This window comes from Trachinotus anak, unplaced genomic scaffold (assembly GCF_046630095.1).
Source record: "Trachinotus anak isolate AG129_WGS33_773 ecotype Australia unplaced genomic scaffold, CSIRO_AGI_Tana_v1 ptg000007l, whole genome shotgun sequence".
Lineage (NCBI taxonomy): Eukaryota > Metazoa > Chordata > Actinopteri > Carangiformes > Carangidae > Trachinotus > Trachinotus anak.
Window position 1 is genome coordinate 3,257,026 of NW_027273858.1, and position 22,036 is coordinate 3,279,061.

Genomic DNA, 22,036 nt, shown 5'->3' on the forward strand with positions numbered 1-22,036 from the left:
GGACTATTTTCAGCTGCGGATTAATCCACATTTGGTGCTGTGGTGGGTATTTGGGGCAGTAGGAAAATGTGTGTGTTCATGGTAATGAAGGCACATGTCACCCAGTGTGGTTCATTGATGTATATTTAATGGTTTTTGGGTAACAATGGAGCTCTGCAGCACAGAGGAGGAAGACATGTCAGGCTCTGGACACACAGTCCTCGTTAGCAGCAAACATTCAATCTTTTCATGGGAGAAAAATTATTGACTGACACCAAACTCAAACTATTGACAGTATCTGGTCATGATGTGAGAATCTTACTGTTTCTTTTCTTCCTTCATCAGTGTGTAATCTGAAATTTCATCAACCAGCCTCAATTAAAACAGTGTTAATGTAGTGATGCTGTAACCATGACAACAATAGCTCCAATGGCTGCGTTTGACATTTGACTAAATAACCTGACTGTAAGGTCCATTTAGCAGCTGTTTTGTGGATTTCAATTACATCATATAATCTTCATAAGCAGATGGAGTTTGCACAGTTTTCACAGACTTGTTTATGTAAATTTTTAAAACATTTTTCTTACATCATATAGAAACATTCTGTCTTCTCCTCGTGGATTTTCTGCAGCACCTCTGTTGCTATTTTTGCTCTGCAGTTTCTAAAGATCATTTAGAAAGTCAGTGTGTGACGTCTTTTTCTTTGGGTAATCGGTCGACCACGGTAGTGCTCTTTTATTTTCTTTGTATCTCGCACCATGGCTGTTTCAAGAAATGAAGTCAAACTCTGAAATGCAGTTCAGAAATGTTGAAACGAATCACGTCATTTTCATTCGATTGATTTCTTGATTTTTTTTTAAATGGCATTTCCCAAAAACCCAAAGTGGCATCTTTCTTGTTGCTTGTTTTCTTCAACCAGAGCAGAAGTGGACACAGTTTTTTCATGTGTTTGCAACAATCCAAGTTTAGTTGACTTTTAGCTTTGAGCAGGTCAAACATCCTCAGTTAAAGTCAGACATCTAAATCCTCGGCTGAGGGGGAGGAGGAGACTGACATAATGGAGTCGTATGAGTTTAACCTTTGATTTGAAATGAAAACTTCCTTGACAGAGGAAACCTTCCTGGCATCTGTTGGGATGTAAGTCAGGTCACAGGAGTTGAAGGTAAATACACACTTTGATCCACCGGCTCAGCCTCCACACTCTGACTCTGTGCTTTGCAATTTCACTGTCAGACCTCAGACTGTATGTACTGCTGTCTGCTGTACACACTTCATGTCGGGGGAACATATTTCTCTTTTTTCATTTTTCATGCAGTCAGTACTTTCACACAGCGCTGCGGCTCCTCACCTCCGTCTCTCACCGCTCTTATATCCGTAAACAATAGCAAAACTGATATTTATTTATATGCAAATATTTCATATTGGAGCTTTATGATTCATATTACTGCAGTGCTTTTTATTACACTGGTGTAAGACAATTTTATACAAGCAATAAAAGAAGCAATAAGCCACTTGACAGCTTGCTTTACTCTGATGTTAAATCAGCTAACAGGATTTTAAAAAGACAAAGACTTTTCTACTGAAATCACTGCGGCCTCTCATGGCTTATTCTTTAATTTTCTGCTCCTCCGGTCTCCTCTCTCCCCACTCCCTCCTCTCCTCCCCCTTCATCTCTCTGCTAGCTCCCCTCCTCGGCTCTGTGTTTTGATGTAATTGAGGAGGAGCTGGTGCGCAGTCCTCCCCCACAGCCAAGAGTCCAGAGAGTGAAACCTCTAATCAGTAATGGCAACAGCCGACACTTTGCAGCGCTGCACCACAGACAGAGACAGACCGACTTCGCAGACTCTTGTAATGATTGTTTGAGCCACAGACACTGAGATAACATTCATTTCAGCAAGGAAAAAAAAAGAGACAGGGACTATAAAAATACCAAAGCTGCTGTTAATACAACCACAGTGGCTCTTTTCACTGTTAATGTGACGATGCTTTAAGTGATGAAAGCTCGAGAGGCTGAGCCGGAGATGTGAAGCCTTGTTTCTCCTACAGAACAAGCTGTAACAGAAATGCTGAATAAATGCAACACTTTTCTTATTCCTCTGTAATAAACAAATCCTCCCATCAAGCACTTAAGCTCCAATCACCGTGCAAGTGCTGGTCTTCTTCTTTTGGCGCATTAACATTTAAATTAGCATTTATGTGGCCACAGGTGCACGTTTATTGGGTGTTTAACAATAGTTTCAGCTCAGCCAATCAGAGCGGAGGATGAGGGGTATCTGTTTTATAAGTCATCATTAACATGGCGAAGCAGCGCAGATGTCACTGATGTTTCTAGGGAGCATTATCAGCGTTCACAAATCTATTCCTGAGCTCATCTCAATTACTATTTTCCCACCTAAGAACAGGAGCAGCTTCACCAGAGCTGCAGGCCTGAAGCCACTTCCCCATCTTTTATTTTTATTTATTTATTGTTGTGGTGGTCTGGAGGGGAAAAGCTGATGAATGAACAGCAGTTAAATGAGAGACGAAGCTCAGCACTGTCATCTGTAAAGCTTTAGCTCGGATGTCACAGTTCAATCACTATGGATTACGGCTTTAAGAGGGGCTGACTGCCAAAATAGCCTCTGTGTGGATGTGTGTGTTTGTGTGTGTATCCTGTGTAAATCTTTCTATATATACAGAGACGGTTTGTGAAACACTTTAATGCTTAAACCCGTGGACCATTAAGTGACTTTTTAAAGCTGGAAAGAAATATTATTATTTAGAAAATACATGTCGAACAATATAAACACAGATTCAGTTTGATGTATAATAAGTTAATGAAGTGTTTCCGAAGCTTTAGCCAACCACTGAGTCCAGTATGGAAGATCATTTTTTAATGACAGAGAGCAGAAGTCTGAAAGTGCAGAGCAGAAAAACACAAAGAGAGAAAAAGAAGCTGAAGACCAGTTACTGTGAAAATGGAAAGTTTTTTATTTGGTCAGGTTTAGGTGAGTTTAGGTCACACGAATTATTCACCAGCAGAGGTAAATGAAAAGTAAAAGTATTATCAATGAAATGTGATTATGAAAAGCAGCAATTTAAACCAAAATTCCAGGTTTAAAGCTCTCTTATTGTATTAAGTGAGATTTTCATGTCTTTTTTAAAAATTTTTATAATAAAGCAGTTCCAGGTGTGAAAGTATCAAAGCCTCAGTCCACAGAGAAATGCACACAGCCTGTATTCAGAAACTGAGCCTTAAAACCAAGCATTTTTTCAAATGGCTACTTGAGGCTGACTCCAAAAGTGAGTCAATCCCCAAAGACTTCACAGCAGAAATAAACATGTTTACAGCCCGGTACAAAAACGGTTTTAGTCTCTATCTCAACTGTATGGTGGGGGAATTTTTATATAACTCACCCGTTTCAATTTTATTAAGGCTTAAAGTTATGTATAATCGAGGACGTGCCCGCCTTTGAGTGACAGGTGGGCGAAGGGATGCTTGCTACAAACTGAAGTCTTAGCCGGGAGTTGGGTGGAGTCAGGCACTGCCAAGATGGAGGCAGCAGAGCAGCTCATTGAGCTTTAATACTGCTCTGTGGGTGACGTCATGGAGGCTGCGCCCATCTTTATTTACATTCTATGGTTAAAATGAGCCGTCAGGATTTCTGCAACTTTGTGATGTAACAACAAAGCAGCCACAGCCCTCAGCTATACCCCCCACAGCCCACCTGGACCCACCATACAACCTTGCAGGATTAGGTTTTTCTGAGTGTTTACCTGAAATCTGCTGCATTTTTGTTTGATATCTCAGACAATCAAACAGTCAGCCAATCAGAAGAGAGGCACAGAGCCTCTCCTCTGATTGGCTGACTGATGTGTTGTTACTAGAACTCCAGAGAGAAGCCTGAGAGAGGAGATGTAAAACTACATTAAGTTTGTACATTTGTGTTTCAAATAAAACACAGGAAAAGTGTAAATATGGGACGTTTAAAGAAAAAAAAAATCCTTTAAAAGGATAATGTTGAAATAAAAATGTCCAGGTGCCACAGCTCCTTCATCTGTCGAGTTTCCAACCCAGCAGAAACAGTTGTGGCCGCGTTTTAGTGAAACCGACGGCGACAGCATAAAGAGTGAAGTGTTTATGACACAGCCAGCTCTTAAGAGCTACAGCAGTAACTGAGACACTCTGACTGCTTGATGAACGCAGCGACCACATTTCTTAAAACCATATTTTAAAATACTCAAGGCACATCAGACCTGTCCACCTACCTGTTCTGCAGTTTAAGAGACTGACAATCAGCACATTAACATCACATCAGGCAAAAGCTTTCAGGCCGCTGCTGAAGTTGTAGCTTCACTGAGCTGACATGCAGCTCTCAGCTCGGGCCAGTTCATCCACTCAGCTCCTGAACCGTAATCACTCCACTGCTGCTGGCCGGCGCCACCGCCACCTGTGCTGACAGCGCTGGCAGCGGCTCAGCGACCGCAGCCAGGAGGCACATCGGCATTTCATCACCGAGCTATGATTAAAACACTCGCTTTGCACTTTGTTTCATGGTGTGACAGTCTGTGAGATCTTCATTTCATGGCTGCGAGATCCCTGCACAAACAATAAAGTGTGAGTTCTGCAGGTTAGACTTGAACCGTGGCAGATGTTGACAAAGCCCAACGCTGTTTTAAACAGTTTTAACAATTACAGTAACATCTGAAATGTGATAAATATGAGAAATTATTATTTCTCGGATCCTCTTTAAAAACTCAAAACATGTTTTATCAGCTTAGTACTTGATTACAATGATGAATTAATTAAATTGTATAAGAACTGCTTATAAACATGATTTTGAACCGAGGACTATACAGAAAACAAAATGATTCTGCAGTTAGTTTGATAATTAATAATTTTAGTTGTGTTTAAAGCAAAAAATCCAAACATTTGCTGGTTTCTTTTCATATGTGAGAATCAGTTGCTTTTCCTTGTCTTATATGATATAAAGAATCTTTGGGTTTTAGTCTGTTGGTCAAATAAAAGAAGACATTCAAACAGCTCTCTGGAAATTATAACAAGCATCATTTTAATAATATATTGATCAAACAATTAATCAATTACTCATGGCAAATTAATCAACTATAAAAATAAAGTCCTCATCCTTGAGGCTTTTTGTCTCGGTGAAGTGAAACATGAATCACTTCTATTAAAGCTGCAGCTTGTCTGTCGGTTACATACTCATTCTCTCAGGTTCTCACATTTATCTGACTTTTCACTGTTTTCTTTTTCTCTTTTTGGAAACCTCATGAAGACTTGAAGTGACCCTGCTACTAACCTTGACTTCCCTGATTTGGTCTGTTTCAGTCGTTCAAATGTTGATGCACTTCTGATGCGACCGACAGGATCTCGCTTCGTGGAGGAATTTGTTACCTCTGACGTGAGGTGTTAGACTCTCCCGAAGGTTAGGCTGGACTTCCTATTTAGACTTGACTAACTCTAAAAGACAGCATCTTAGTCTCGCAGCCTTGGGGCCACATTTGTCCAATAAGACTCTGTAGAAGTCAGTGATACTCTGCAGCAGTGGTTCTCAAACTCTTTCACATCAAGGACACAAATTAGATCAAAAACCCCCATTTGATAAGATTGTGTCCCAGTGTCTGACAAGATTTTTGCTTTATTACAGAAAGTGTTTGACAGAATGTATTGGTCATAGGTTACATTGTGTTACTTATGGATGGAAATACAGTGAAAATAAATGATTCCTCTTTTTGCTGGGAACCCCCAGGGACCCTTGAGGGGATTTCTGGTCTAGAATATCTAATGTTGTGGATACAGTTATATCTAGTCTTCAAATATGAATCTTTTTCAAATGTAATATCTGGAAAAAAAAAATCTTGGACTATTTGTGCACAGGAAAAATCCCTGAACTAATCTGAAGATGCCTCCTCATGTGATTCTCTTCCCGCAGAATCCTTTTCTCCAAAGGAAATGCAACAGTTTGATGAAAAACACCCCGACACTCATTCAGCGTGTTTCAGACACTTCCTCAGTCAAACAGTATTGGTCGATCATGGCCAAATCAAGATCCTGTTAGTGATTTCCCTTTTTCTGGACTGCAGCTCAATATCAGATCAATCGCACCCCCAAGAAACTCTGAATTTTAATCAGAGCCAAACTTGGTGTAATTGGGTTTTAGACTTTTTAAAGGGAAGAAAATAGTTGGTCAGGGAAGCTGGAAAAAAAACCCAAACCACTCTGGTTATTTAGCGCAGGCTGTTTCCGTCTCCCTGTGTTGTATTTTCTGCTCACAGTTGGTTGTGTATCCCAGGATGAGTGTGAGTGTTTAAGCTCACAGACAACGGCGCAGTAGTTGGGCTGATTACAGATGATGAATCACTTTACATAGCGAGCGATGGAAGCGCAGTGGAGAGGTATTCAATCGGAAATAACCTTTTGTTTCACCTAAACAGCAGCGGCGATGAGAGAGGAGCAGTGACTCCAGGCGAGAAGTGAGATGCAATCAGTCATCATAAATGAGCAGAAAAGTGGAAAGGCTAAAAAACTTTTTAGTTCCTCAGCACTAAAACATTGTCAGCTTTGAAAAGCGGAGAGCGGTGTTGACAGCGTGGTGAAAGAGGCTCATCAGAGATTCCACTGACTCAGACGACTACAAGATGTTTGATGCGTCTCTGGCAGCCATGACCCATTTCTGCACAGTAGCGGGAGTGATCAAAAATGTTAGAACAAATGTTATTGCTTTCTGTTGCTTCCCTGTGGTTTTGGGGCTTTCTGAGTCATGACTTCCTGTGAGAGGAAAAGTTGGCCCATCCTGCACAGCCATTACCAGCCATCCAGCATGTGTCGGTGCACTCACGCAGAGGTAACGCCTCGAGGATCGCACAGATCAACCACTTCCCTGAAGTTAATCTAGTGACGCCGCGATGGAATAATGCTGCATTACAAATAAAAGTCCTGCATCAACACTGTACTTGGCAAAAATTGGGAATAAAAAGTAATTTGGTGACACAATTTAAAGAGCTCGTTGTGAAAATTGGTCTCTGTCACAGTTTTAAATCCTCAGATGTGAAGAAAATGAAATATTGAAGCATGAAAATCTCCAAAGCTTGAGATAAAAATGTTTAAGACTCAACAAAAGAGGGATTACCACTCCTTTACAGGCTGAGGAAATTCTCTTTAGATCGTCTCTGAAAGTCATTCGCCAGGTTTCCATCCAGAGCAGAAGAAGAGGGCAGATGATGACATCATTAAAGGAGCTCAGGTCAAAAAATAATGTAGAAAACATCATGCAAACATAAAAATGTATGTTTGTGAATGTAGCACTCAGTTTTGTTTCTATTATCCTTGACCTTTCGACAGTGTTACGTTACGTTCTTATTACTGTAACCATGACAACAGATGTCTAATGTTGAGGAAATAGTTATTTTAACCCAAATCACCATCTTTTCCTAAACCTAACCAAGCCATGACTATTATTACAGTAACCATGGCGACAAAGGTGGGTACGCCACTCTATGCACAGTCCATGTGTTTATTATTGTAACCATGACAACCAAGGTCTAGCACGCCTGCTGCTGTACGGGCGCTATTTCAAGAGACACTTGCTTTTGTGTTTTTGTATGTCATGTGTTTCCACTGCACTTTGTTGTTTGTGTAAAAATGTCCTTGTAATATTTAGATTAGATAGATGTGTTTCCACTCAGGTTTCATTAAAAAAGTTTATCATTTTAACTTGACAACCTCATTTCCAGACCTTATCTGATGCTGCTTGTAAAATCTAAATGTAAATGCTCAGATAGATGCTGTGGAGAAACAAAAAGTAAAAGAAAAAGTATTCCAAAATCCCTCCCAAAAGTACCTCAGAATTAAGTCCAGTACTTCAGTAAATGTACTTACCACCCACCCAGCCTGTCTTTGTGGCTCTTTGTAAGCCCACACACACAAAAACGCACAGACATCCCTATGTGAGGATGCTGAAACGCCAAGTCCAAGACAAAATGATTATGAAGTTGTATGTTCCCTGGAGCCACTGAGCTCTTCAGCCCGGCAAAGCAAAAAACAAACTAAACCACTTTTCTTTAGTTTTATTCCTAAATTCATCCTCTGACTTCAATCTCACCGTCATCGTCTGCCCCCAAATCCTCTTCTCTGAAAGAGATGCATCAGCCTAAGGAAGCGAGTTAGGGTCCTTTTAAAAAAAAAAAAAAAAAAAAAAAAAAAAAAGTTTCACTGTGATTTTAACAAACATCATTTAACACGTCTGATTTAGTGTCTGGATGTGTCTGCACTTTAATGTCTCAGCTGCTGTGTCTGATTACATTATGCAGTTTGTTTAACAGACTGAGAGCAACATGAAAAACTCGCCTGTTGATTTCACCACTAAATCCTACTGATGTGATTTTAAAAAAACAACAAAACAAAATGTATTGGCCAATGTGAAAAGCTCAAACACTTTTTACGGGGTTTAATAAACGGTTAATTGTATTGTGTATTGTACTGTACAGATCGACACTTGAACGCCTCCGCATCTTACCTGCTGTACGTATTTATTTGTTTTTCTCTTTTATTGATCTTTAAAAGAATTCAGACATTTTAAAAACTGATTAAACCCCAAAGAAACAACATGGTTCTACCTTCCTAGATAGACACGTACCAGCTCAGGTGACTTTATTACAGAGCTACTAACCTTAACCTTTAAAACGTTTGTTAATACAACAAAGCTCTGCTAACTTTAACTGAGTTGTCATCTGAACCCAAACTGTTCCCAAGTTGTTTCTGTGCCTGATTCTAACCAAACCTCAACCCGAGTGTGAAGCTTCAGTTGAGAAAACACTTCATATTCGTGTGTGACATCGAGCAGCTTCCACGAGGACAGTCTCAGGTATATTTACCATGTTTGAATAGGATGTTTTACATAAAGTACACACTTACACTACAGTCTGACTGAAATGTTGACAGTCCACATCCCCTCGTGGCCTGGGGCTGTTTTTCATTATTTCATCTTAGTTCCAATGAAGGAAAACGTAATATTGGACACTAGTGTGCTTCCAGCCTTGTAGCACAGTGTTTCTGTTCCAACATGACATCCTCACCATTGCACAAAGCCCAGGCCCATGAAGAAATGGTCCTCAACAGAACCTTCACCCCCATCCAACAGCTCTGAGAAGAACTGATTCATCTGCACTCAGCATCTGTGTTGGACCTCGCCAATGCTGTTGTGGCTGAATGGCAACAAAGAAGAGTAGAAATTGTCCACATACTTTTGGCCATGTAGTGTTTCTGTCTTTCAGAGCTCAGTAAAAGCATTTCTACACCACTGCATGTCCAAGGCTGTGTACACAAGATAACTTGAATGAATGTGGGTTTTCGTTTCTCTGCCTTTTTAAATTATAAGTATCTTCTCTTTTGTTGAAGTATAATTTCACTCCTCTACACTAGATATTTATTCCTTCTCCCTGTGAAGTATTCTTAAAAGCCATGAGCAATATTGTTCAATATCCTCAGCCACATAAATCACTTCAACGTTTTACAAATATCATCAATTTTTCAGCGTTTTGTTTCTCGTTAACCCCAAAGAGAGTGACAGCAGCCACAATGGCTCATTAATGGATGTGTTTCTGAAGAGCTTTGTCTCTTTGCTCCCGATGAAATGCACAATCAGCCACTTCCGAGGTTTTCTTAACACGTCGTCTGAGTAGTTTCTGTGGTTGGAGCAAAGGAAGTGGACGATAATGCGCCGCCACTGATGCACAGAGGAGTCTATTAACTCATTCACCGAGCGCCTGCCTGAGTCGAGACATCCATCAAACTTGCTGGGAAGTGTGTGTGGAGTGAAATGAAATCACAAAGAACATGAGAGGCCAAGCTCCGGGCAGAAAGATTGCACACACTTTTTTTTTTTTTTTGAAACTAATTCCATACAGTCAAGTTTTAATGTCAGACGGCTTTCTGTTGGTTTTTAAAGGTCACCTGAACAAATTATAGAGAACCGTTGAATCAGTGAACTTGACTTGTCACACTCAATGTTTATTACTTCCACACCCTTAACACACACACACACACACACACACACACACACACACACACACACACACACACACAAATATTGTGCACATTTAATCTAATATTGTACACACACACTCACAACAGCCCCAGGTGTTGAACATGTTGAGTTTTGACGCTATTTTAGTCATTGAACATGATGGTCCCAGCTGTCTGTGAGCTTACTGGAGACACACACACACACACACACACACACACACACACACACACACACACACACACACACACACACACACACACACACACACACACACACACACACACACACACACACACACACAGGTCTCAGTCCCAGAGCATCTGATCAACTGCGGGAGTGCGTGTTAGTTCACAGACGTTTCTTTTTTCAACTTGAAAAGTGATTACAATATTCTCTGAATGCGCTCCATACTCTTTTTGTCTTTTTTTTGGTGTTTCTTCTTTTTATTATTTCACACACAGGGGAAATTACAGCCGAACGTGGCAGTAAAAGGTATCGATTCACAGATTTGTCTTCTTAATAATAGACTTTTTTTTTAATGAAAGCAAGTCATTTTCAGGTGATTTATTTATATATATATATATATATATATATATTTCCTTATAAGAAAGAAAAACAATGACAACAAAACACTCCGATATCAAGTCTACTGATTTATTTCAATTTCCAGAGTAATTTGTTTTTCTCCATGGATTTACTAGACCTATTATATTAGCAGGGATAACATCTGTGGATATGAGTCTGCTGAAATTAGATTACACAAAGGATGTAGCCAAATATTAATTTATCGGGATCTCAAGACATTTCTTTGACAAAACTGGGAAAATCAAAACCGGTTCTGATGTAACTTAAATGTGGCCTTTTAAACCCATTAAATGACTACAAGGTCTTTAAAGAACATATGTACAAACAGCTTAACAAGAGGACAAATTAAGAAGGCGCTGAGTTCATTTACTAGCTAATATAGCGTCAGAGGACATATACAAAAACTGTGCCTCATTCAACTGAGGTTTCTCTACAAAAATACATTTAATAACAGGTTTTTTCTTTTCTAATTTACACCATTTTATCACAATAATACATAAAACCATATGCTTACATAGAGCATATAGTTTCAAACCCCTCATGGTACAGAGCTACAGATAGAGAGAGAGAGAGAGCGAGTGAGCAGCGTTACACCAGATAAGTATGATGCTGGTGCTTTCTTGCACTCGGAGCTGTAAGTAGAAGAAGTTGTGAGTTTCATGTGGCTACCTCTGCTCATAAACTCCTCAAGAAGCAAAAGCTGCAAAGACGCCACTGTGGGCTCCGTAGTGTCACCATGGCGACGTGCCCAACATACTGGGGATCATCTGGTGAGGAATCAGCAGCTGCAACTGAGAACTGTAATGATGAAAGTGTGTGTGTCCAGGCTTCTGGGACCAATACACTAAAGTATTTTACAGTGCGAATGAGGACAGTGACCCCTCCACAAACTCCCCCTGTTGTCATTCAGTCGTCATGCATATTTGTATTTGCTATATTTTGTTTGTTCTCGCTGCTCGCCCCAGAATAATAAAGTTGCTGCGATGGATAGACGCCGTCAGTTATGGCCCAAAGCCATCGCAGCCAGATGTTCAAATTCAGAGGAGCGAGCGAAGAGGTTGAAGAAAAACAAATGTGTTAGTAAGTGTGGGAGTTACTCTGCTCTTCCCTCATTGTTACTCCTGCCTTTCACACCTCTGAGAGGCCGAGTGTCACGCCGACAGGAGCGGCTCTCTGGAGTTATGAACACACAGGGCAGTCACGGTTTGTTAATTGTGAGGTATTTCTGCCGCACTTGATGGCACAAAGTAGGGAGCATTAAGACTGAAAAGAAAAGATTTGAACAAAGGAAAGGGGCGGATTCACACTAACCCCTTAGCTTTGAAGGAAAAAACCCACCCTGAGGGGCTGCTCAGATGGAAAAGTGCCAGTACGAAGAGACACTTTAAACTTCCTGCATTTGAATGAATAGACACAAAGCAGTCGTGTTATTTCGTCGCAGAACCCAGAGCGGAAATTCACCTGTCAAGCTGCAACAAGCAACCCACGAGTAACAACGGGGGGGTGGTGGGGCTTTAATCAAAAAACGGTTGTTTCATGATTGCCTGACAATCAAATCCTCCTACATTTCATCACCACTCATCTCTCCCCACGAACACCTCTCCCGGGGGACACGGCGCTATTGAAGCCGAGCGTGTCACACGACGTGCTGAATCACACTCTGTGTGTGTTTTGGCCTTTGTTTCCTTTGGGTGAGTCACTAAATGTAAAGTTATCCACCACACTGGGGATATTTTTAGTGCCGCTGCAATGGAGAGAGATGGCAGAAAATCAACAGTGGAAAACGTCAAGAGTAAAGGTCAGTCGCTGGAGTCAGTCCCTCAAAATCAAAGAGCAAAGGCTCATTTCTAAACTTAACAGTCTGCTCTGACTCAACACCCACACAGGGAGAAATATACAGAGATACCAAGTAATACACTAATGACAGCATCTAGGCAGCAGTGTCTCCCATTTCTATGCTGCAAACTAACAGGGCACAGTTTGTACTATATAGAAATTGTCATAGTTTGCTGATTTTCTGTCCATATACAACAAATCAACATAGTTTTCTATTGTACGCTAATAGAACAGACTCAACCTTGGTCTATTAGACATCAATCAAACTGCAGCTTTAAAATGCCACGGTCAATTCAACCTAACAGAGAAAACCAGATGTTTTTCCAAAGATTTCAGTTCTTTTCTAAATGTTCTTTGGTTTCCTGTAGCTATTTTTTTTTTTAATTTTATTTTTTTACTATTATCATCAATTCACTTTTCTCTCATTCGTCTCTCAATGGCCTTTATGCAAAGAGTTGTTCAGCAACTGTGTCCATTTAAAAAAAATGGATTTAGACTAAATACTGAGCAGTGTAGAAAGAAATAAGGACGCGGCTGTTCTGCAGTTTGAGAGGTTTGCTTTTTGGTTGAATTTGCATGGCTGCCGCTCGGAGACATTTCTTTTATACTCGTATGGATTATAAATTTACATGTATTTTCGCCTCCCCACAGGAGCTGCATCAACCAATTTAGCCTGCTTGAAGCTCAAGTGTGTACGACCCCACGACCCGTTGTTGTGATTTTGGAGGTGTGTCTCAAGGTGAGGCTCGTGTCAGACCCACAGTTACCCATAACACCCCTCTCTGCATAAAGCGGAGAAACCACAACTTCATGTAAATTCTGATAGAGGGCTTTTTAATTTGCTGTTTCTGAGAAGCTGAATCAAGATACTTGTGTTTTTCCTGTCCACATTTTAAGACAAATTGGTTTTTACTACTGTTCTGGACAATAACATCAACACAGAAGAGAGAAATATTATTTTGTCAGTGTTCAGGTGACTACAGCTCTAATGAGGCTCATACAGAGCTTCTGTAGCTGAGGTTACAGCCTCATTGTTAAACCAGATCAATGAAAATAACGTCTAAATTATCCATTATAATCATGTTGTATATTTGAATTGGTTCCTTATGGGATGTGAAATAAGCTTAAACAGAACTCCACATTTTATTCAAGAAAAGGACCAAATCAGTGCAGTAGAACCAGAGAGACCATCTTAAGTCTTCACCCTTATTAGATCCTGGCACCTACATTACCCACAATGCAAGTTGACCTCTGACAGTTCGGTCAGAGATTCAGGTGTGCTGTAGTAGTGGCTAATGTAGCTGCGAGCTTGCTAGCCTCAGATGAGGAGCAGGCTGCAGAGGTCTGGTTAGCTGTCCTCTTTCTAACTCCATACCCGCACTTTTTTTTTTTTCTTTCCTTTTCAAACTTCAGCCACAGCCCCAGTTCATCAGACTTCACTCGGCTCCCTGTGGAGCCACAAAACTTATTTCACATATGCAGTAGCACTCCTCATGACTTGTAAATGGACTTTGATGTGTAAAATCAGCGGAGCTCCCCTTTAATTCTGCATTTTATTTATGTAACTCCCAGTGATGGCGGCTCTGCTGCCACCAGCTCAGTAGTTGCCAAGTAAGATATCGTAGCCATCACAAAGTCCCAATATCTCAGACTTGGAATTGCAACAAGGACGCTGATGTGTTTCTTCCAACTCATAATTACAGTTTAAATGGTATCTAGTAAATGCAGCAGAAGACACATTTTGTTACTGAAAACGGACCCGATGATTGTTTTATCTTTGTTACAGTAGCAGATTTATACATTTTATTTTAATGTTAGTCGTGGACAGGAAACTCCAGGATCTTGTTTCAACTTTTTAGACTGATGGAGGAAACCCTAGATTTTTTTTTTTCTATTTCTGGCAGAAAAACAGAGGCTTGCTTAGAAAGTCACGCAGGTCATCGGCTCTTGTTGACCACTAGCTGAGAACAACAACTGTCTCAAAAATGAGTTGGGGAAATACAGGAAAAGCTGTAGTAGAAGCTCTCAGGGGGGAAAAACAAAATGTAAATCTCAACAAGAAAAAAAAAATCCTGCATTTATTATCACGGATTGAAGATATCTTAGAGTGTACAAGGGTGAATTTGTCTTTTAAAGTCACAAACCATAAAATTTCCAACATGCCTTGCAAGCAAATCATTGGTTTAAAATGCAAAACAGGAGCATCCACTGATTTCTGCTGAGGGAAACGAGCCCAGCTGTGTATCCCCACCACGATCCCGCTGGCTGCACACCTGAGGCTCATTTTGAGCGGGATTGCGACTGATGAAGATAATTAGCCGTCATTTTTTTCACACGTGTGAATCAGCGCTTGGAGTGTTTGGAGGATTTTGGTTTGGTTTTTAAGAAAGACCGGTTTTGTTTTTCTGCTTAAAGTCGTCCTGAAATTGTTCCCCCTCGCGTTTCATCCTCACTTCGAGTACGCAGGTAATGACACATAAAAGCTGCTTTCACCCAGCTGACAACTTTTTCCTTGGAAATAGGAAAATGAACCTTTCATGAGTCTATTTCTTTCTTCTTCAAAAAAAAAAAAAAAAAAAAAAATCAGAACAACACTTGTAAGGGCAAGACTGCAGGATGTGGTGGAGGATACAGAGACGGGTGGTGACTCTGCACCGGGTGAAACGTCGTCCCTATGGGATATGGACCGGGGGCGTCCAGGAGAGAGATGGGGGACGAGGCGTAGAACGAGGGAGGGACCGGCGGCGGAGGTGGTGGAGGAGCAGGAGGCGGATTAAGAGTGAGGGGGCAGAGATGTGGGGAGAAGGAGGGGAGGAGCTGAGGGTATGAAGGAACAGGGAGGTGCGGCGGAGGTGGGAGGAGGGAGAGGTGATGCTGGATGATGGTGTGATGGAAGGAGAAGGAGGAGGAGGAGGAGGAGGAGGTGAAGGAATGCGGGAGGAGGAGGGGAGCGTGGAGGGGAATGCACGGCGGAGGAGGGAGGGCGTGGGGGAAACAAGGCCTCTTCTCCGCGTAGAAATCTACCTCCTTCCTTCTCTCCCTCTCTTTCTCCTCCCTTTCTTTCTCCTTCCTTCTCACCCACTCCTTCTCCCACTCCTCTCGCTTCTCCTTCACCTTCATCATCCTCTCTGTCTGTTTCTCCTCATCTCTTTCCTCCCCCCTCTGCTTCGTATGTATGGCATCTTTCCTCTCCTTTCTGCCGCTACTGTCATCCACAACATTACAGTCAGCGAGGTGATTACTGATAACGTCGACCACATTTCCGTTGCTTTGCTCGACACCACTGCGGGTACTGTAATCAACTGCTGCATCAGAGGGGTGTTGAATGTGACCCTGCTGTGGGGTTTTATCCTCCTCGCTGTGGCCACTTTTCTTATTTGTGTGGTTGTAACCGCAGCTGTGATTACATGCGTCATTGGTTTTACAGATACGGCAGCGGTTACAGTCGTCTGCAGCGTTGCCAGCGTCGCTCCGAGTTGTAGTTTCCCCACAAAAACCAGTTGTTTCATCAGTGTCTTTGCTGGAATCACAGTCAGTGGACATTTTTTCACCCTCTGTGTGCTTGTTTTTACATCGACAGTGCTCAATGTGTGTGTCATTAGTGCTACAGGTGAGTGAGTCAGTTGACAGTAGGTTCACAGGAGTGTCCATGGTGTCACCCCCGTTAGCCGAGGGAAGCTCATCCACGTGATCAGGAGACGAGTCCTTGTCTTTGTCGCTCTTGAAATTTGTGCCGTTATCGTCAGAGCTGTTATTTTGATTCTCATCCACAGCACGACAGATGCTAGAATCAGCCTTTTCATTCCGCCGACAGAGATCATGTGGTGTGTTACAGGTGTGACGGTCACTGAACGATTTCTCCCCAGACGGACTGAAGCTGAACTGACTGCAGTCATTAGCTGCGCCGCCTCTTCTGTCATCACAGCGGCAGCAGTTATCCGGTTTGTCAGTGGTGTTACGGCTAAATGTTCCCCCCCTGTCATTTGTGTTGTGACACAGACAGTGGTTCTTCCTGCAGAGAAAGTGGCAGCCTGTGTTTTCATCATCTGGGCTGCACTCAGCTGCGCTGCCGTCGTCTGAAAGTGTCCTGGTCTCGTTGCCGTCGTGTTTCAGTGCCTCTGTGAGGTCCTGCGTACAAGATGCCTCATCTACGCTCAGGTCAGAGGTCAAACCCACACAGGCTCTGATGACTCTCCTGGCTTTTCTCCTTCCCCTTTTCCGTTTCTTCCTCGGTGTTGCCTCAGCCTCCGGCAATTCCCACTTCCTCTTGCCGGCTGGTGCTGCTCCCTTTGACATCACTTCCTTTGAAATCGCATCGCCAGGGAGGGTCATAGCTGCACAGGCCGATCTAATTCTCGGTTCTGTTTCTGTCTGTGGTGCAGAGCAGCGTGGGGCTGGGCCTAAAACGGGATCACTGTGTCCTGCAGGTATTGTTTGTCTTTGACTGCACGCTGTTTCTCTAAAGGGAGCAGAGACAAGGCTAATCGCTGGATCACCTGCTGCTTTCCTGTGAGGCGCGGGAACAAGACAAATTTCTGGCTCGCGTGCTGCGTCTCGACAGGGAAAAGAGACACCGCTAATCGCTAGGTTACACACGTTTTCTTCGGCATCCTGAGCGGCTCTCGTCCCTGTCTTCCTCAGATACCTTTGCTCTTCTTCCCGCTGCCCTTCCTCCCTCCTCGCTTGTGTATTTTTGTGCATCTCCCCCGTCTCTTTGTCATTCGGAGCAGGGTCGGGTGTAATTGCAGGACAGCATGGCGTGTCTATAACAGACTCAGGGACGGGGCTAATCACTGAGTTACATGCTACACCCCTGCAGAGGAGCTTTCTGAGCCCCTGGCCCCACCCGGAGGCTGATTGCTGGGATTGATGCTGGCTGGCCTCCCTTTTCACCTGCAGACACAGCTGGTTACACCGATTACACCGATTCACAGGAAGATTACTTAATAGCTCGCCTCTCTTCTCGTCATTTCTACCTGCCCTCTCTCGCTCTGTCTGATCTCCTGTTATCCTTCTCTCTTCCCTCCTCATCCTCTTTTCTTTCCCTCCTACCAGCCGATGCGCTGTAAGATTACTTAATAGCCCTTTTTCTCTCCGCTCCTCTTTTTCGGTGCCCTCTCTTTTCAACCTCTCTTCAAATACCTGATTCACAGAAAGACTACTTATTATCCGTCTTCCCCTGTCTGAGTCTTTTCTATTTGTCTTCTCTCCTCTTTTCCTTCTCCCCCTCTTCCTCATTCCTCTCCTCACCCCTCCCCTCCTCTTCCTCCTCCTCCTCTTCCCCCTTTTTTGAAGGCCCAGCGTCGGTGCAAGGTGGCACTCTGCGGAAACGGGAACGAATTTTAAAGCGCTTTCATCACGGCAGCCGGAGCGATCCAGAGCTGCATCGGCGCCGCTACAATGGGCTACAAGTTCCATAGGATTTCCTGCCTGTCTTCCTTCATCCTCTTCTTCCCTTTCATCTATCTTTACCTCCCTTCCTCCCTCCATATCATCCTGCCTCTGTTGGCAGTTGGGTTGTTTGATCACAGATGGCTTTATTCTCTCCCTGCCTTCCTCCAGCCCTCCTTTTTTGTCCTCACCCTCCTCCTTGGCCCTGTTATGTGCTCTGAAGTCGTACAGGAGCGGGTTGACACTGTAGGAGATGGAGGGTGAAGTTTTGGTGTAGCTGACCATCTCCGACGGCCAGAGAAGAACCCTGCTGCCGTCTCGGCTCAGGACACGACAGAACGGCTCTTTGGGGCGACTCGGGGGCAGAGAAGTTGATTCTTTAGCCAAGTTTGATGCAGCGGAGTTTGATTCTTTCAGCTCTTTGGTCTCATTTAAAACAGAAATACATTTTTGAGGCTGATTTGTAGTGGGACAAAGCAGGTCTTTGAATTCTTGGGTGGGGTCTAACTCTCTCCGATTGTCCACATCACCGTGAGTTTCGGCCTCGCTGTCTCTGCTTACTGAAGCTTGAGCCACATTTGTGCTCACACTGTCTGTCATCCCATCATTTAAATAAAGATTAGCTCCAGTCCCTCTTCCACTGCTGACTTGGGCTCCAGTCCCATTGTCATTACATAAGGAGAGCTGGGCTCCATGCCCACTGACAGCAGAGTCCTCAACTCTGATCCCATTGCGATTACATAAAGAAACCTGGGCTCCAGTCCCAGAGAGTCCTCCAGTTCCCCTCTCAGTAGACACACTGGCTCCAGCCTCAGAGTGCTGGGTTGCAGTTTTACTGTCCAAACTGCACTGGTTTCCAGTGTCAAAATGATCCATGGCTACAACATCCACGTCTGCAGATACTGGAGATTTGAGCTGCTGATCTGCGACTTTCACCCCCAGATCTTTGGTTCTTTCCTGCACTGTCACCCCTTCATGCTTCCCTGACAACCCTGAGCTCTGCCCAGCTTGGATGAAAACAGCTGCTGATTGGTGGAGGAGGACACAGCTCCTTTTAGGCAGCGAGAAGGACACAGGTCGGACTCTGCTGGGTACGGACTGGACATCCGATGCTCCAGGCACTGCTCTGCTACTGCTGATGCTAGTTGTGTTAGTCACGGTGGTGGTGGGGGCGGCGGCGGCGTTCTTGCTGAAGCTGGTCACAGTGGTTTTGTTGAGAATGGAGGCATTAGTGGTGGCATTACCGGCAGTTGTTGAGATGTTATTGGGAGTAACAGGGTTCTTTAAATGATTATGAGCCCAAGGGATCTTGTTAAAGTGGCTGGTGTTGGTAGAAGTGTTGACATTTGAGCTATCAGCCTTCATGATGTTGTTGTTATTGTTGTTGTTGGTGGTGGTCGTGGGCGTAATGGTGGCAGCTGTCTGGTCACCGTAGTCCAGATGGGCCTTGTTGAGGATGTAGGATTCAGCAGCAGCAGCAGCAGCAGCAGCAGTTGCTGTGTTGTTGGCGTCCACTTGGTTGTACACCCAGTGTGTGTTGCTCAGGAGTCTGGTCTCCAGTGCGGGGTCCAGGGGAAGGAAGGGCTGGATCAGCGGGGTTTGAGGCTCTAGATGGAGGGGAGAGCAGAAAGGATTACAACAGCTGACACCACTTACATTTACATGAAAAACATAACAGGATTATCGGCCTAACCTGACTCTAAAGAAAGGAGTGGGAGGGGATACGTGTAGAAGAATAGCTTTCATTTTCAAGACTTCCCATACAGTAAGCTGCTTATGCATTTATTCAGTGTTCTGGCTCTTCACCATTACTCCTTTGTTGCTTTTAACACATTGAATATGATTCGTGGGTGTAGGATGGACTTAAGAAAAACATAAGCACAGAGATGAATATATGGTTTACTGAGAAATGGCAAAAAAAAAAAAAATTAAGATTAAGGGTTTTATTCCAACATGTAATATCCATTTTTGTATATCCAGTTTGAAGCACAACATGCTGCCAGACATTCATCTGCCTATAAGTCAGGGAGGCAGATGATTCAGACAATTATTTCTTGAGTGAAGGTTTGAGGATGACTCATAACTTTAAAAGTAATCCATAATGTGCCTCTCTCTTCTGTTCTGTTAAATATTAGAGTTTTAGAAAGAAGCCCTGCAAATGAATTATTACTCCTCCAATACTAAATGTGAAAATACATTTAGCAGTTGGACAGAGTTGACTTTAAATGGAGTTGTCGAACTTTTCCATTGGTTTCAAGTTTAAAACGAGAAAAGAAAACTTCAGTGAATATGTAACTGATGTGTTTTCAGAAAAGACACTTTGACAGTTGATTGTTTCCTTGAAACCGCAGAGGCTGCTGCCAAATTTCACGTGATGCTTTCTTTATTTTTAAGAAAGGAATCCATCTTGCACCATAAAATCCACATGAGATGGACTGAAGGGAGCTGATATCACCTCCTGATTCAGAACAAATTCTGAAAGACACATTTAACTGAAAAATATTATTCCTGGCTCATTGTTACAACACAGGCTGATATTTTATATACACTCAGCTGCCAGTTTATTAGAACGTCTAACTCAAACTAAGTCATTCCAATACAACAGCCTTGTACTAAATCCTGTTTTAGAGAGGTGTTCATTCAACTTCATGGTCACTTTGGAGTCTGCAGTTTATTGTGTGGTTGTGGTGCTGTTGAGCTGCACGGTTATACTGAGAGGTGTTGCTAATACTTATTCTACACGCTTTGATATAAATGGGATCAACCAAACATTGAGGCTTAGTTCAAGCTTCATGTAGCAAAAAAAACTGGCAACTGAATGCAGTTTTCTTTTGCACATAGTTTGAGTGTATGACTAGAGAAAGTGGAGATAATAAAGGTCTCTGTGCTAATAACTGTGAATCTTCTAATGCAGTCGGATCAGAAAGTGACACAGTGGCACATCAAGGTTATTGTCGTTAACTGAAACTAACGAAATGACTGAAACTGCAGTATCTTGCAGCTGATTGGCTCTCAGTGTACGACCAGTACATGTGCACTTTAAGTGTCCAAAACAACATTATTGATGTCAAGTGTTGTGTTGTTAATCGACTACAATGAACCAAATCAAACCAACCAAAGTTTGTTGGGTTTTTCTGTTGTATTTATATATTTTTTTCTCACATTGACTCGACCTGCGTCTCACCTCACAAACACAATCTGAGGTGTGTCGTCTGTTTACATATGTATGTCCATATCTACATTTTATTGTGTTGAATTTTTCTGGGTAATGACACGAACACACAGACTCATACACATCTTTTATAGTTGTGTTTTGTCGATGGTTGTTCATCTGTGAAAATGATGTTTTGTTGAGTTTTTATTACACAATATAATTTCTTCTGACCTTTTTGAATCTCACACAAAGACAAAAAATACAACTGAAACTAATACAAACTAAATTAAAACAAAAATAAAAATAAAAATGAATGAATAATAATAAGTTAATGAAGTTAATGTGCATACAGTAGATGCTAACGACACAGATTTCACCTGCTGATAGCGCCACCTGAGTCCTACAGAGATGAATCATGGGTGATGATGATGTGTCCTGTTTTAATTATGTTCCTGACACTAACTGTGTTGATGCTCTTTTCTTCGTCAGTGATATAAAGATGACGGGAAGGTTCGTCTTGTGTCACATTGCTGCTGCTGTGCCGTCACCGTGTTTATGTTCTGATCTGCTAAATGTGTTACTGAAAAAAGGATAAGTGAGACTTTCCTCAGCTTTGCACCTCAGCTGTATGCCGGAGCATGCAGAGGCTACATGTCGGCTTTGTAGCTACACCCAAAACCCCTTAACACACAACTGTAAATCCACCTTAAATGTAAGGAAAAGTGTTTGTTTCTCCTGTGTCATGACTGCAAAGTGTGCTGCAGCTCTTTCCTGGAGCAGTTTACGCTCCGGGTTATATAATATTGGGTGGTGCGACAGTATTCCTATATTCTCCACTCAAAGGTCAGTGCTGTCGAGATCGTTTTCAATTGGTCAACAGCAGGAACTTGTGCGTCAGAGTTCCCTAAAGTTGAACTACACTACACAGGAGCGCTGTGCTGATTTATTACAGCAAATCCACAGTTTGCTGCAGTTTCCTTTTAAAATCTATTGATTTCTGTCTGAAATCCTGATGTTACAAATGCTTCTGAGCCCCTAGAGCAATTTTTACATTGTGTATAATTGC

The 22,036-nt window shown here is 42.5% G+C and overlaps 1 protein-coding gene and 1 long non-coding RNA gene across 2 annotated transcripts in view; one reads left to right on the forward strand and one right to left on the reverse strand.

Annotated features, from left to right (window-relative positions):
- LOC139622582 (uncharacterized) overlaps positions 1-22,036 on the forward strand; it is an 89,496-nt gene that overhangs the window by 42,643 nt on the left and 24,817 nt on the right. The gene's annotated exons all lie outside the window — the stretch shown is intronic.
- Positions 10,645-22,036, reverse strand: part of LOC139622581 (G patch domain-containing protein 8-like) — a 69,951-nt gene continuing 58,559 nt past the window's right edge. The window contains exon 5 of the mRNA XM_071479963.1: positions 10,645-19,423. Within this exon, the coding sequence (XP_071336064.1) occupies positions 15,009-19,423 (4,415 nt within the window). The 3' untranslated portion in view covers positions 10,645-15,008. The remainder of the gene's footprint in view (positions 19,424-22,036) is intronic.